This window comes from Brassica rapa, chromosome A06 (genome assembly GCF_000309985.2).
Source record: "Brassica rapa cultivar Chiifu-401-42 chromosome A06, CAAS_Brap_v3.01, whole genome shotgun sequence".
Taxonomy (NCBI): domain Eukaryota; kingdom Viridiplantae; phylum Streptophyta; class Magnoliopsida; order Brassicales; family Brassicaceae; genus Brassica; species Brassica rapa.
Genome location: NC_024800.2, coordinates 1,547,398 through 1,560,731, shown reverse-complemented (window position 1 = coordinate 1,560,731; position 13,334 = coordinate 1,547,398). Strand labels below are relative to the sequence as shown.

The 13,334-nt window shown below is 35.7% G+C and overlaps 3 protein-coding genes across 3 annotated transcripts; 1 reads left to right on the top strand and 2 right to left on the bottom strand.

The window, feature by feature from the left end:
• Positions 1-424: 424 nt before the first annotated feature.
• Positions 425-1,656, bottom strand: LOC103871671. The gene has a single exon (XM_009149948.2). It carries the CDS (start codon positions 1,491-1,493, stop codon positions 468-470), a length of 1,026 nt encoding a protein of 341 aa, XP_009148196.2. The 5' UTR covers positions 1,494-1,656; the 3' UTR covers positions 425-467.
• A 255-nt stretch (positions 1,657-1,911) lies between these two features.
• On the bottom strand, positions 1,912-6,175 carry LOC103871276 (mannosyl-oligosaccharide 1,2-alpha-mannosidase MNS1). The gene is made up of 14 exons (XM_009149511.3): positions 5,826-6,175; positions 5,232-5,279; positions 4,843-5,004; positions 4,574-4,686; positions 4,386-4,451; positions 4,057-4,231; positions 3,592-3,681; positions 3,338-3,462; positions 3,191-3,256; positions 2,992-3,100; positions 2,819-2,917; positions 2,639-2,719; positions 2,366-2,536; positions 1,912-2,292 (listed from the first exon to the last, which is right to left on the bottom strand). The coding sequence occupies exons 1-14, from the start codon at positions 5,982-5,984 to the stop codon at positions 2,071-2,073; spliced, it is 1,686 nt and encodes a 561-aa protein (XP_009147759.1). The 5' UTR covers positions 5,985-6,175; the 3' UTR covers positions 1,912-2,070.
• A 2,451-nt stretch (positions 6,176-8,626) lies between these two features.
• On the top strand, positions 8,627-12,056 carry LOC103871275 (metal tolerance protein C4). The gene is made up of 13 exons (XM_009149510.3): positions 8,627-9,132; positions 9,229-9,283; positions 9,744-9,876; positions 9,969-10,024; positions 10,117-10,231; positions 10,314-10,371; positions 10,463-10,581; positions 10,736-10,855; positions 10,938-11,039; positions 11,127-11,199; positions 11,312-11,379; positions 11,482-11,542; positions 11,630-12,056. Exons 1-13 carry the CDS (start codon positions 8,844-8,846, stop codon positions 11,752-11,754), a joined length of 1,374 nt encoding a protein of 457 aa, XP_009147758.1. The 5' UTR covers positions 8,627-8,843; the 3' UTR covers positions 11,755-12,056.
• Positions 12,057-13,334: the final 1,278 nt, after the last annotated feature.

Sequence of the window (13,334 nt, the reverse complement as noted above, 5' to 3'; positions counted from 1 at the left end):
CGAAATGCAACAGTTTTGTCTCTTATAAAAATTGTTATTTTCTTTGAGAAATTGCACTTTTTATAATAAGGACACATTTTACAGTTGGAGCATTTGAATTGTGCATGTACCAAATCAAACCTGGATTGATTTTACTGACTGACCAAAGAAACTGATTCAAGAAATTCAAAACCGAAGTTAATAAAAACCAAACCGAACTGTAGAGGTATTATCTTGTTTACCTCAGCTGCTTCGCTAACACCACATCTTCATGGAGCAAACAGTCTGGTTCCTTGCAAAGTTGTATATCACTGGTTGATCTAAATAGATGTTCGGAAGCATTGTGTGTGTTTATATGATCTCAAAATGCTTTATAAACTACCAAGTATTGGACTACTGTCGATCAGGTCTAAACGAAATCAGTTGACAAGACAAGATGAGAAATAAAAAAGAGAAATGATTTTTCATAAATAGATTATGAGAGCACACTATATTAGATTTTTTGAAATATAGTAAGGTAAGGAGCAAGCGAAAGGTGTTGCACCAAACTTTTGGTTACAGCTGATACTGACAATGGCAAACTCGTGGTCGGTCAACATATAGACGCAGTTTTGGACTCTTCGGTTCAATTTAGCGGGGATGCATATAGGTTCAGACCTGGAAAGTAAAATGCAGACATCTCCAATATCTTTCGTGTAAACAGCGTACCCTTCTTTGTCTATCTTCAACACAAGGAAATGGTCCCACACATTCAAAGTGGGTGGTTTGCTTTGTGTGTACCACTTCAACATAAAAGTCTCATCAGTGTGTAACGACTCCACTAAGTAGTGTTGCTTTGTACAACACGACTCCAAACGTTGCCACACCCTCTTTTTCATTTTTGGAATTTGATCTTCTTCAGCGTGAAGCCGCAACATCTGAATCTTTGGTTCCTTCATGTGTCTCCCAAGATCCCATGATCCAATGTAGTGGCCTCTAGAAGCGGGCATGGAGAACATCTCATCTCTCTTGGAGTACATCACATGGGAGGAGAAGAAGCTGGGGTCTGAGATTCTGATGTTGCTCCATTTGCAATCTCTCTGAGCAGGTCTGCATAAGCTTAGCTGAGGTCCCAAGAACTTGACAGCCACGATGCAGTCTTCATCATCAGGAGAAGAAGAAGATGACATGGCTACGTTGGTTACGATTTGGGTTTGGCAATGAGGCAGAGTTACAAGAGGAGGCAAGGGGATGCGTTTTGGTTTTGTATCCGGGAGATCTAGGTCATCTTGAAGACACACGACCCCGCTTTTCATAGTAGCTATCCAGCCATGGGATGCTCCTATGATTCCCATGTCCTTGAGTAACTCCATAGGCACCTTAAGAGAAGGAATCCTGATAGTTTCCTTATTTCCATCTCCAACAGGTTCAGCACCCCTGACATAATAGATTGGGGAAGATGAGAAGCACCGAGAAGAAGCGTTGAAGTTGCTTACTCTGAGGGATAGCTTGAGCTGCCTGAGAAAATGAGACATGGCTGTTTTTTTTCTTTTGTTTTTTTTGTAGGGTAATAGGCGATGAAGAAGATGAAATCTTTTTGCTGGATACGTTAAAATATATAAACCCTTGGCCAGCAAGTCTGGTTTTCCTATTGTTACTCTGCGCGGATAATAAATTTAAATTTGTTATAGTGTGTTTTGATTTAGTATGTGTTTGAAAGATCTCTCAGTTTGGAGGAGAATCATTACACTTCCACTTCTGCTCTTTTTAAATATCTCAGCTCTTAGCAATGTATACAGCATGTATCAGGTGCAATGTGGTTGTGAATGATCCAAACGCAGGGACTAGTGGTGGTCTTAGGGACATCAGACCAAGCTCACTTTGCTCAAGGCCCTTCATGCTTTCAATCTTTGGGGTCAAAGTTGATTGCTCTCTTATGCAAAGCGTTTAAAATCTTTGAAAAACAGTGAAGTCACTTCTACTAATTGCTGTGGCAAAAAAAAAGTAGTCTATCTGTTCTTTATCTGTTATCCAAACTAATACAACAATGTGCCTCAAACTTTGTTGTTATTATATAATATCAAATTCCATTTGAGCAGTAACAACTGTCTACTAACCCTTAATCTCTCCACCAAACCTCCTCTGGCGTAGTGTTATAGTTGGCTTACGCTGATCATTATTCCGTGGCACGATCTTAAGCGGATGAGCTTCTGTGTTGAAAACCCATTCGTCTAATGAAATAACAGATGAAGGTGAAAAGAGAAGGTATAGATACTTGAGAGTCTCAGCTAAGAAGAAGCTTTGCATCTTGTTGTCTTTAGCACCAGTATTGACCTGATATGGAGGAGGGAGCGTTAATACTGCAAGTTTTTTGTGAAAGATGGATTTTGATAAAGAAGAAACTTACATCCTTCAAGCCAACGTATCCAGATTCTATACGAGAGTTCTTCTCAAATGCTTGAAATATATTCCATCCCCACTCTTGATATGTTTTGTTCCCAGTTAACCGCCAGAGGTAAAACAGAGATTCAACAGTTTCTGGTCTTAGGATGTTCCAAGATGTCCCAACACTCATGTCCTGAAACAATCATGTGTTTGTAGGTATGACCAGACCAGACAAAACCAAACCAAAGCAACTAACTTACAAACATATGCGTAAATAAACTCGTTATACACTAACCTGTCCTGCACTGAAGTAATAATTCTCTCCGGCAAGTTTCGTTGGTGTCGATTGGTAAAAGTTATAACAAGTCCAGGCAAGCTGCAGTAATGTGGAGGGGGAAAAATAGTAATAAGCAGACAGTAAAAACTTCAGTAAAAGGTCTAAATACATTTTTTGAGATTCTAAATCTAAATGTACCTCTTCAGCAAGTGTAAGAAACTTCTTTTCTTCATCAGGACCATAACCTGATGCTCCTAAAGCCAACATTCCAGGAGCAAAACATGCTAATTCATCCATCTGAATATAACAAGAAAGAACCAATGTCAAAAACTCTTGTCGTAGAAAGTTTGAATTAAATAGATTTTTTTTACCTTGTCATTATAGCTATTTCCATTCTTCTCTTGTATATATGTAAATGATGAAGGTGTTGATTTCTTGATCAAGCTTAATAAACCTTTCATTGATTTCTCCCACATTTCTCTGATTCATTTGCCACAAGAAACACTTATCTTTATCATTTTCGCCAATACTGAGATACTTATTTACATTACAGCATTGAGCTTTACTTACCTATAGAGTTTCACTTCTGACGTTTTGTTCCCTTGCACCCAGACTTTGAGCAAATACTCGTAAAAGCTACAAAACCAGAATATTAGTAACTGTTGCATAGCAAAGACCCACACACAAAAAAGAAAATATCTAGCTTGAGAAAACTACCTGTCTCCCATGGCACCAAATGTTATGGTAGAGTAGGATGGATTAGCATTATCTGGACTTATATATATGGGAAGTAAACCATCCGCAGGGAAGTTCTTGTTCAGTTCCGTAATAACCTTCTCTACCTGAGAGACACAAATTAACCAAACGAATCAATCTTTTTAGCAGCAAATAATTTGTTCAGAATTATAACAAGTGTTGGGCAACTCAAAATACTCTCTTACACCACAAATGAAAGTAACAGAGGCATATACCTTCTGCTGATATTTTGGATCACCTGTCCTCTGGGAAAGAGCGATAAATTCAAGCTGCTCAGTGCCAGAATCTGCAAGAATACTGTCTCCCTAGTACAGAAGAAATGATGCAACAATTAGCTAAAAATTACAGACCAAATGTACTCAATGAAATATATCTAAATCCAAACACATACATGGAATAAAACTCAGTGAAACAACACCTGATTCCAGTCTAGGCCTATTAAAAAGAATATTAACTTTTGCATAAAGGGAAACCAGAACATCCTGTTTCTGGCGATTCTAGATCTAAGTTTTGATGTCAAGCTATCAATAGCCTCTAAGGAGTCCTTTAAAAAACATAATCAAGAACTGCAACTAGGGAACAAGAGCACACAGTTGCTGGAGCAAATGGCCATTATCTCTATGAACGAATACAAAATTACAAGGATCTAGATGAAAAGACTTAAGTAATCTAGGACTCACCCCAGCCGCCCACGAAGGGTTGTGAGCACTTCCACTTCTCAAGTTGATAATATTGTATGGTATGCCCGTTGGGGTGTTCCATGCAGGTAATAATCTGTCTGCGATATCCTTAGCCTTTTCGAGGAATATTTTGTCACCAGAAAGATCATACGTACTGAGAAGTCCGCCTACAACTCTGAAGAAAATAAAAAGAGAAAAAGCATAAGCAGATGCAAATTAAATCCTCTCCACATCTGATGTCAATCAAGACACAACTAATAATCACAAATGATCTAACTCTTCCTATGACTGATGTAACGAAACAACCACAGTAAACCTGTTAAAGCAACCTTATGGTTGTCTCAAACATGCTGGCGTCATAATCCTTGTCGAAATCCAATGAGGTTGCAACCCACCTACAAACAAAAGACAATAAGAATGTTGGCAAAGATAGACATTTGAAGTTATTAATGGAGAAACGAAAAGCTATGTGAAAAGAGGACGCATTATCATAAAGAGACTCCAGTTAGTCACTCACTCTCTGGCTTTCTGAAACTGTTCATCTAGACCCATTATATAGAGTGTATCTAAAGAATCTATCATAGTTGCTCCGAGGCCACCAAAGCTATCAGTGCCATCTTTTGTCCGAGGCTGGTAATAAAGAATAAAAGAAACAAGAATAACTTCAGACCATAAGTTTCTTTTTCAGAGCAAGGAAGAAAATAATCTCAACAACAATACTTGCAGTCATATGGAAACTGTGGTAACGATGATTAATATTGATTTGTTTGGAAAATAAGTTTGTACCTGAAGCTCATCTTTACCCCATGCATACTTCTCATATGAGCTCCAAGCATGGATCATTGCCTCTTTTACTTTCTGCCTTCGCTCGACATCAACTGGATCTTCTGGAACATCCTTATGAGTCATCAAAGTTTTACCATCGCCAACACCTTTAAGCTCTTCTAACTACCAGAAAATACAGTTAGTTAGCTAAACATTTGAAAAAACATTACAAACCCCTATAGTCCTGAAGATTTAGTAGATTTTAAGCTACTCAAAGTCCATCTAACATTATGTATTTCCAGAAACGAATAACCACAGTGCAACATGAAAGACGGGAACATGGTTCTAAGTTGACCAAAGAAATCACTGAAGGCTATAGAGTAATAAGAGAAGATAAAATCAAATCATACCATCTGTTCCAGCCGTAAAACCTCCTCAGTTAACTTAATAACTTCAACCTGCAAGACACAAGAGAAGACATGTTAAACAGCAGTAGTACAAGACGACAAGTGATCACAAAGAGAATCATCCACTTCCTTGAAACAAAAGCATCATCACTTCTGTCTAAGTCAAGCAAATCAACAAACGCACATAGTTTCTTTGTTGAACTGACACCATAAATGATCAATCACAGCTCTTTTTTAGCAAGGCACCATCTTTATAAAGATCTCAACTTTCTAACTTCTAGAACTTAAGCTACAAAGGTAACAAACCATACAAGGCGTAAAACATAAGCTATAGAATTAGATTATGCTTATCAACAACCTATGATACTAGAACTGTCTCTTAGATAGAGAGATTCAGAGTCTATCTACATTCCATAAAAAGACAAAACATAAGCTACTTTATAAGATTTGATACAGAGAGAGATTCAGAGAGTTCTGTCTAAATTCCATAAAGAGACAAAACATAAGTTAGTTTATAAGATTGGATTATGCTTATCAACAACCTACGATACTAGAAACTGTCTCTTTAGACACAGAGAGATTCAGACAAAAACATACCTCATGTTCTCTTGCAAGATTCATACGATCCCAAACCACCATGGAAACAGAGACGAACAGGAAGAAAAGAAGAGCCAAACGCCTCGGCCTTCTGAGGTAATAAGCTGGATTCAGATATTTCCATACACCAGAGCCACTAATCGATCTACTTCTCGCCATCTCAGCAAAAACAGAGTTGAATTGGGAAGTCAGATTCCATGAAACAGAGGAAGAAGAAATCGAAAAAAGGATTCAACTTTGCGAATCCTCAATGAGATAGAAGAAGAGACAAAGCTTTGTTAAAGAGTTACAGATCCGATTTAAGTTTTATCAGGTTGACGAAGAAGAATAAATGAAGAAGAAACACCAAACAGTTCATGAAACTCCAAAACAGTAATATATTTATTTATTTATATGGTCCTTCGCTTTTCTTTATTTTTTGTTTGGTCACAGAATAAATTAACCAATTCTCGGTTCAGTTCCAGTTCGGTTTAGATTTTTCAATTCCAAAAATATAGGATCCGTTTGGAGAATTATGAAATTCGGTTCAGTTTAGTTTTCATTTTTCGGTTAACTATGATAAGAAATTCGGTTCAGTTTCATATTGTTCGGTGTGATATAGTTTGGTTCGGAAGACATAGGATATATCTAGAAATTTATGAAATTCAGTTCAGTTTCGGTTTTGTTTGTTTGGTATGGTATGTATTACATTCGGTTCTGTTACAATTAAAGTTAAATTTCTTGTTTAGATTTGATTGATGCAACTAGGTTCTGTTGCTATCTAGTTTGAAGTTTGGTGCTTTACTTATCATTCAAAGCTAAGTTTTCTTGGTTTGATTATGCTTAATGTCTTTGTTAATCTCTTGAAAACATTCATCCATAAGGTTACCTGCGTCTCTCTGTATAGACTTCTTTGTTGCTAACCCTTTATGTTTTATAAGCTTAATTTTCCAATTTTAATGTGAGTTTGTGTCAGCCTTGATGAAAAGCAACCATGGATGATGATGACCTTCGTGGAACCAATGTTCGAATGCACATTGGAGAAGCTCAAGATCAGATGCATATGCAGTATGAGCATCATGCGTTGCAACTCATTCACAGTGGAAGTGTAGTATGGTCGATGATGACCATGCTGATGGTGGGATGAGTGAGGGAGTTGAAACAGACAATTCCTTCTCGTAAGTTGATAAAATCTTTGAATTTAAACTTCAAGTATCAATGTATCGTTAACTGATACATCTTCAAGGTAGAGATCATGGGGTTTTGCTAAGCATCTTAAGAAGCTTCCAAAAATGTTATAGAGATAATATGACTCTGAAAGTTCAATTGATTCAATATCAAGACGTACACACTGCATATGTAATGTGTAGCACAAGTTTAGGCCTTTGTTACTTGGTAACGTCAAAGGATAATTACAGACATATTCTTGCAGAAAAAAAGACTGATGCTAGAGATGATTTGTTATAGCTATGCTGTAACTGAAAACATATCTGATGATGCGGCGTGGACCTGAAGGGCCCAAGAACACTTTGCAGTGCATGTGGACTTATGTGGGCAAACAAGGCAAACTAAAACTTATTTATAAACTGATCATCTCTCTCTCTGTATATTTTTGCTCGTCTTGTAGCACATTAGCTTCATTGGTTTGTGTAAGTTATGACACTTATATTGGTGATAATGCTCTGGGATGTTTGTTTGTTTTTCTTATCATGATTCATAATGCTTCATAAAGTGTTGTTGCATTGGTCCACCATACTTCTGATGTAATCTTGTTATAAGACAACTCACTCTATTTAAGATGTCAACAAAATAGTGTGCTCCTTATAGCCAGGGTTTGGAACACCATGTAAAGAGAACCATGTTTTCACCTCTTTCAATGCATGAGGCTTCTTAACTCTCTCAAGTCAAAGCTTCTAATCAACAAAACAAGAAAGAGAAGTTTGCTTGTGATAATTCTTTTTTTTCAACAAAACTTGTGATAGTATTAGCCAATAGAAATTTGCTGAAAAGATCTTTTAATGCGACTGGGACTGCTTTCTTGGTTTTCAGTGGCATAGAAGATTTTTTAAATTTTATTTTGTAGACTTATTAATATCCCAATTGTTCAAAGATATTTTAGATTCTATCCTTGTTTTTCATATGAAGGAAAATGCTCTGGAAAATTTGGGGAACTACCTCATCTTATCTAGAAAATCTCTTCATGTTTTTTTTTGGCGAATTCCATCAACAGCACACAATGATTCTTTTTTTCAAAATTCTAACTAAATTCTAAGTATGTCTTCAATCTTTAAAACGAAATTTTAACATAAACCTAAATGTTCATTTATTGTATAATTTATTTATTTTCATATTATTTTGAAATAGTATTCTTAAAAATAATATATTTATTATTTTATTTTTTAGTTAATGCTATTTAAAAAAAACAATTCTTTTTATGTACTATTTTAAAAAAAAATTAGTTTTATTTTTAAATAACTAAAAATAATAATATTTGAATCAATCAAATTTCATATACCATTTAGAACTTTTTTTTGTCATCATACACTATTTAGAACTTTTAGATGTTGTGTATATAGCAATTCAATATTCTAACTACATTTCACTCTTATTTGTTCATTTGTGAGCTAATCTTTGAAAAAATTTCTTATACATCTTTGTATAAAATTTTCACATATATTTTATGAGGAATATAAGATTCTTTACCATCCTTATTTTCTTATTTATAGTTTTAAACTTTTAATATCTATTTTGAATTTTCTTTCTTAACGAATATTCCTCAGAATTAGAAAAAAGAAAAAAAAAGAAAAAAGAAGAAGAAGATATTTTGCTTGTCTTCTTTAACTTGATGGGCAACACGCAGAGAGCATAGACCCTTCAAAAACCAAAACCAATCTTCCTCCTTTCACAGTTCCTTAAACCTTCTTCACATCTCTGTTTCCTGTAAACTGATTATCATCGAATCCCCTCTTCTCCGGGGGAACAAAACCAAAGCTTTCTCCTTTCTAGGAACCCTTACTTGCATGCTCTCAAGTCTCTGCAATGCAATCGCCGCACCGCTTATTCTCTCGGCTTCTTCTTCGTTCTCCGGTGAAGGGTTACAGCAGGGGAACAAGTGTCGGCGGCGGCGGCGGCTCACTTCACTTGTTGCTGCAACTCGACGAGAGAAACGATGGGTGTGTGGAAGCTAATAGGAGTTTCAGCTCTCTTGTTCGTTCAAATCCGCAGCTAAGAGGGTTTCTTCTATCAAGTCGAGGGCTTGGCGTGAGATGTTCTGTCTCGCTCGATAGAGATACTACTTCCCTTACTGGTTCCTTCTCTTCTCACCGGAGTATGTATTTGACATAAAGTTTTCATTTTTATCAATTGCTAGTGATGATACTTAAGTGTGGAGGATTTTGTTTTTGTGGGTTTGTTTGTATGATAGATTTCTTCACTCGAGCTAAACAAGTGAAGAGGATTGAGATCAATGATCAACATAGGTAATGCTTCTTGCTGTTTTCTTGTAATGTGTGAGAGTATCAGCGTGTGCTGGTCATGTATATGCAAGTGTGGTTTAAGTAGTCTCGTTTGTTTTTTCAATTGGTGATGTGCTTAACAAAGCATGGGGAAAATTGAGTACTTCTTTGCATTTCCAGTCGGCTAAATACATTTGCTATTAATGGTTGTTTTCGAAAGTGAATATTTTTTATCTGTTGTTGTATCCTTATGAAGATTCAGCCTGGTATCTTTTTGGGGTAGAATACGGTGTTAACTAGCTCTTTTTGGGTTTAGTTTCATAACCTTTGTTGTGGTTTTTAGTGCCATTGTTTGGTGACATGTCATGAGAAGAGACATTGTTACATGTATTTGACATAGTTCTCTACTACGGATACTCGCTTGTATTGTTTAATTGTCTATTTGGTCCTTTTACTGAGTTATGTTTTCGTCAATATCTTGCAGTCAGAGAGCTGTTACTACTGCGCTATGGTGCAACTTCCTTGTGTTCTCGCTTAAGTTTGGGGTTTGGTGGACGAGTTCTAGCCATGTCATAATGGCTGAAGTCGTTCACTCTGTCGCCGATTTTGCTAACCAGGTTTGTTGCGGTTATGTTTTATCTTTTCTTTTGCTTTTGTGTCCAGTTTAGTGTGTTGCGTAAGAGAAACTGATAAATTCTGAATGTTATAGGCACTTCTTGCTTATGGGCTCAGTAGCTCAAGACGTGCACCAGATGCACTTCATCCGTGAGTCTTCTCAATCTTATATACGATAGTGGAACAGAACAGCTTCCTTTTGTTTGAAAGGTTCTTAAACCAGCTTTTGTTTCTTTTTGCAGCTATGGCTACTCAAAGGAAAGATTTGTATGGTCTTTGATATCTGCTGTTGGTATCTTTTGCCTTGGGTCTGGTGCTACCATAGTCAATGGAGTACAGAACTTGTGGACTTCTCATGTAATTGGCTTGTAACATTATCCTTTACAGAACTTGTTGTCTATGCTGGATCATGTTCATCAATTTTTATAATCTTTTTCAGCCACCTCCAAATATGGAATATGCTGCTTTGGTAATTGGTGGCTCTTTTTTAATTGAAGGTAATGCCTTCTTCTTAATCTCTCCGCATCTAGCAATGCTTCAAGCCTACACTCTCAATGCTGTTTGTTAATAGTGTTTTATGTCTTAAAGGTGCTTCACTTCTCGTTGCAATTCAATCTGTCAAAAAAGGAGCTGCACAAGAAGGCATGACGATAAGAGATTATATATGGCGTGGTCATGATCCTACTTCTGTTGCTGTTATGACTGAGGTATTAGTTTATTATTCTTTGATCAGTTTTTTGAACATATTGAGAAACAGAGAAAAGGAATGTTGCTAGAGTGAACCATTAAAAAACACACACACTACTAAGTTGTTTTATGATCTTAATTTTCTGTTAGTGACTATAACTGTAAATGACACAGGACGGCGCTGCAGTGACAGGTTTGGCAATTGCTGCAGCTTCTCTTGTTGCTGTCAAGGTGACAGGAAACCCTATTTATGATCCTATAGGATCTATTGTTGTTGGAAATTTACTTGGAATGGTACGTGCTTCGTTCTACTTAATTTGTAATATCACTTTCGCTATATTACATGGTAAGACTAAGGAGTATGGACTTTTACTAGGTGGCTATATTTCTCATTCAACGGAACCGACATGCCTTGATTGGAAGAGCAATGGATGATCAAGACATGCGTAAAGTTCTTCATTTTTTAAAGAACGACTCGGTACAACTTCTTTCATAACTGTATTATCTTATATTTGATGCATATAGAGGGGAGTGCTTATTCAAAGATGAACTTTTTGGTGTGTAGGCTGTAGATGCTTTATATGATTGCAAAAGTGAAGTGATTGGCCCTGGATCCTTCAGATTTAAGGCTGAAATAGGTGAGTTTCTTCAACTGTTTCAAGGGATTGGAATGTTTCCTTGGTTTAGTAATAGGAAGAAAAGAAGGCAGAACCTTAGAGATCGAAGTACTAACTTGCTTTATGCAAACAGATTTCAACGGGCAAGTTGTTGTCCAAAACTATCTGAAGAGAACTGGGCGTGAAGAGTGGGCGAAACAGGTTACTAAATTTGTAGCTTAATACTCATAGTTGTTGTCTTTTTAACCGATGAATGGTTAGTTGCTCCAAAATTTTCTGAAAATTGATGGTGTACTTGCTCAGTTTCGCGAGGCTGCAAAGAGAGGAGATGATTCTGCAATGCTCAATGTTATGTCAAACTACGGTATGCGCCAAGTTCTTTTACTTATGGATTTGTCATAGTGTTATGCTCAAAGCTAGAAGCTAAACCTGAGTTTAATCATTGTTGCAGGTGAGGAGGTTGTAACGGCTTTAGGAAGCGAAGTAGACCGGTTAGAGAAAGAGATCCAAGAACTTGTCCCTGGAATCCAGCACGTCGACATCGAAGCACACAATCCCATAGACCAATCTCTATGATCTGAAACTTTCTTCCAAAAGGTCTGAGTTATCGATACAGTCCTCTTGGCCTCAAGAAATGGAAGCCACGAGTCTGGCGCTCTTGGAGAAATAGAAAAGAGTCTCGTCTCAGGTTTCTGATTTGGGAAATATGTGCTGATGAATTCTTCTCTGTTGTGTTTTTGATATTATAAACTCTCATGAGTGTAACTTTTAAATTATCTGCACAACGAAAAGCTTGTTGCAGAAACGTTGAGTTTGTAGTTCAGATCATTGTATTTTTCATATGTACGCACTCCGCAAACTCAGAATTTAAAGTGAAACTAGATGATAACCCGCGCTCTGCGCGGAGTGATTTTTTAAAAATACGTTGTATTTAAATAGTATACTTTGCTATGAATAACTTTTTTTTTACATTTGAATCTTAGGAGTAGACACTCGGGTACCATTTGGTTCGGTTCGATTTGGTTCGGTTCGGTTTGTTATGATCTTTGCGAGTTCGATTTAATTTGAATCTTTGCGGGTTTGGTTTGAGTTTGGATTCGGATAACTCATTTAACTTTAAAAACAAAATAAAATTCATATATACTTTAAATATCTCAAAATCTAAAAATAAAAATAATATATAACATATAAATTTGAATAATGTATGCCAAAATACCTAAACTTAAAATAAAATTTGGTTTACCTTAAATATTTGGATATGAAATAAATAGATATTTTAAGTAATTTTGGTATTTTGAGTATCCTTTAACTATTTTAAATATGTACTTTTAACTATTTATATATATTTTTAAGTATTTTGGACAACTTAAAAACATCTTATATATTTTGTATATTCTTTAAATATTAAATTTAAAAATAATTAATATATTGAAGTATATAAATATGGTTCGAATATATTCGGATACCCGAAATAGTTTGTTTCGGATCCGGTTCCATTCTGGTTCTCTAGATACCAAAATTTTGAACTCGTTCGGATATCTAACCAATTTTGATTAAAGTTCATTACTACCTTTCGGATTATATTTGGTATGATTTTTTGGATTCAGATTTTTTGCCCAAACCTATATTTTTTATTGTAACAAAATTTTAAACGAAATTGATGATGATTCGTATTGATTTTGGGTATGCAATCATTTTTAGGCCAAAATACATTCTTCAATGTACGTGACCCATCTAGTTAAGGAAAACAATGGACTGAACTAAAGAAAACATTACCATTTCAGATTTTTAATCGACACTTTCAAATTATTCATTTTCGGTATTGTGACGAAGAGAAAGGGAGTAAAGGTCACGAAAGCAAATTTGTTGTGCAATCCATATTCTCGCTAGGTGATTTCAATAGCTTCTAAATAAATCTTTGTTGTATCGACTGAGATTTAGTAATTTATAGACGTTTTAAAAAATTCAAAATATAACATATAAGAAAAAATCTAATTTTTTATTATATAGTTAATGTGATTGTTTAATTTATTTTAAAAATATAAACTTTCAAATATGAGAGAATCTCGTAATAAATAAATTGTATTAAGTTGTTATCAATTATTTGGTGTGCAAGTCAAGTTAGTATGAATAATATCTTGTTAAGAATCTTGTAG

Excerpts from the sequence above, each read along its gene's own strand:
- LOC103871671 (XM_009149948.2), bottom strand. The coding sequence starts at position 1,493 with ATGTCTCATTTTCTCAGGCAGCTCAAGCTATCCCTCAGAGTAAGCAAC.
- LOC103871276 (XM_009149511.3), bottom strand. The coding sequence starts at position 5,984 with ATGGCGAGAAGTAGATCGATTAGTGGCTCTGGTGTATGGAAATATCTG. Across the intron at positions 3,463-3,591 it reads ATCCAAAATATCAGCAGAAG|GTAGAGAAGGTTATTACGGA; the intron begins GTATATGCCTCT and ends TGTGTCTCTCAG. Across the intron at positions 2,720-2,818 it reads TTCTTACACTTGCTGAAGAG|CTTGCCTGGACTTGTTATAA; the intron begins GTACATTTAGAT and ends ACATTACTGCAG.
- LOC103871275 (XM_009149510.3), top strand. The coding sequence starts at position 8,844 with ATGCAATCGCCGCACCGCTTATTCTCTCGGCTTCTTCTTCGTTCTCCG. Across the intron at positions 9,877-9,968 it reads TCGCCGATTTTGCTAACCAG|GCACTTCTTGCTTATGGGCT; the intron begins GTTTGTTGCGGT and ends TGAATGTTATAG. Across the intron at positions 10,582-10,735 it reads CTGTTGCTGTTATGACTGAG|GACGGCGCTGCAGTGACAGG; the intron begins GTATTAGTTTAT and ends TAAATGACACAG.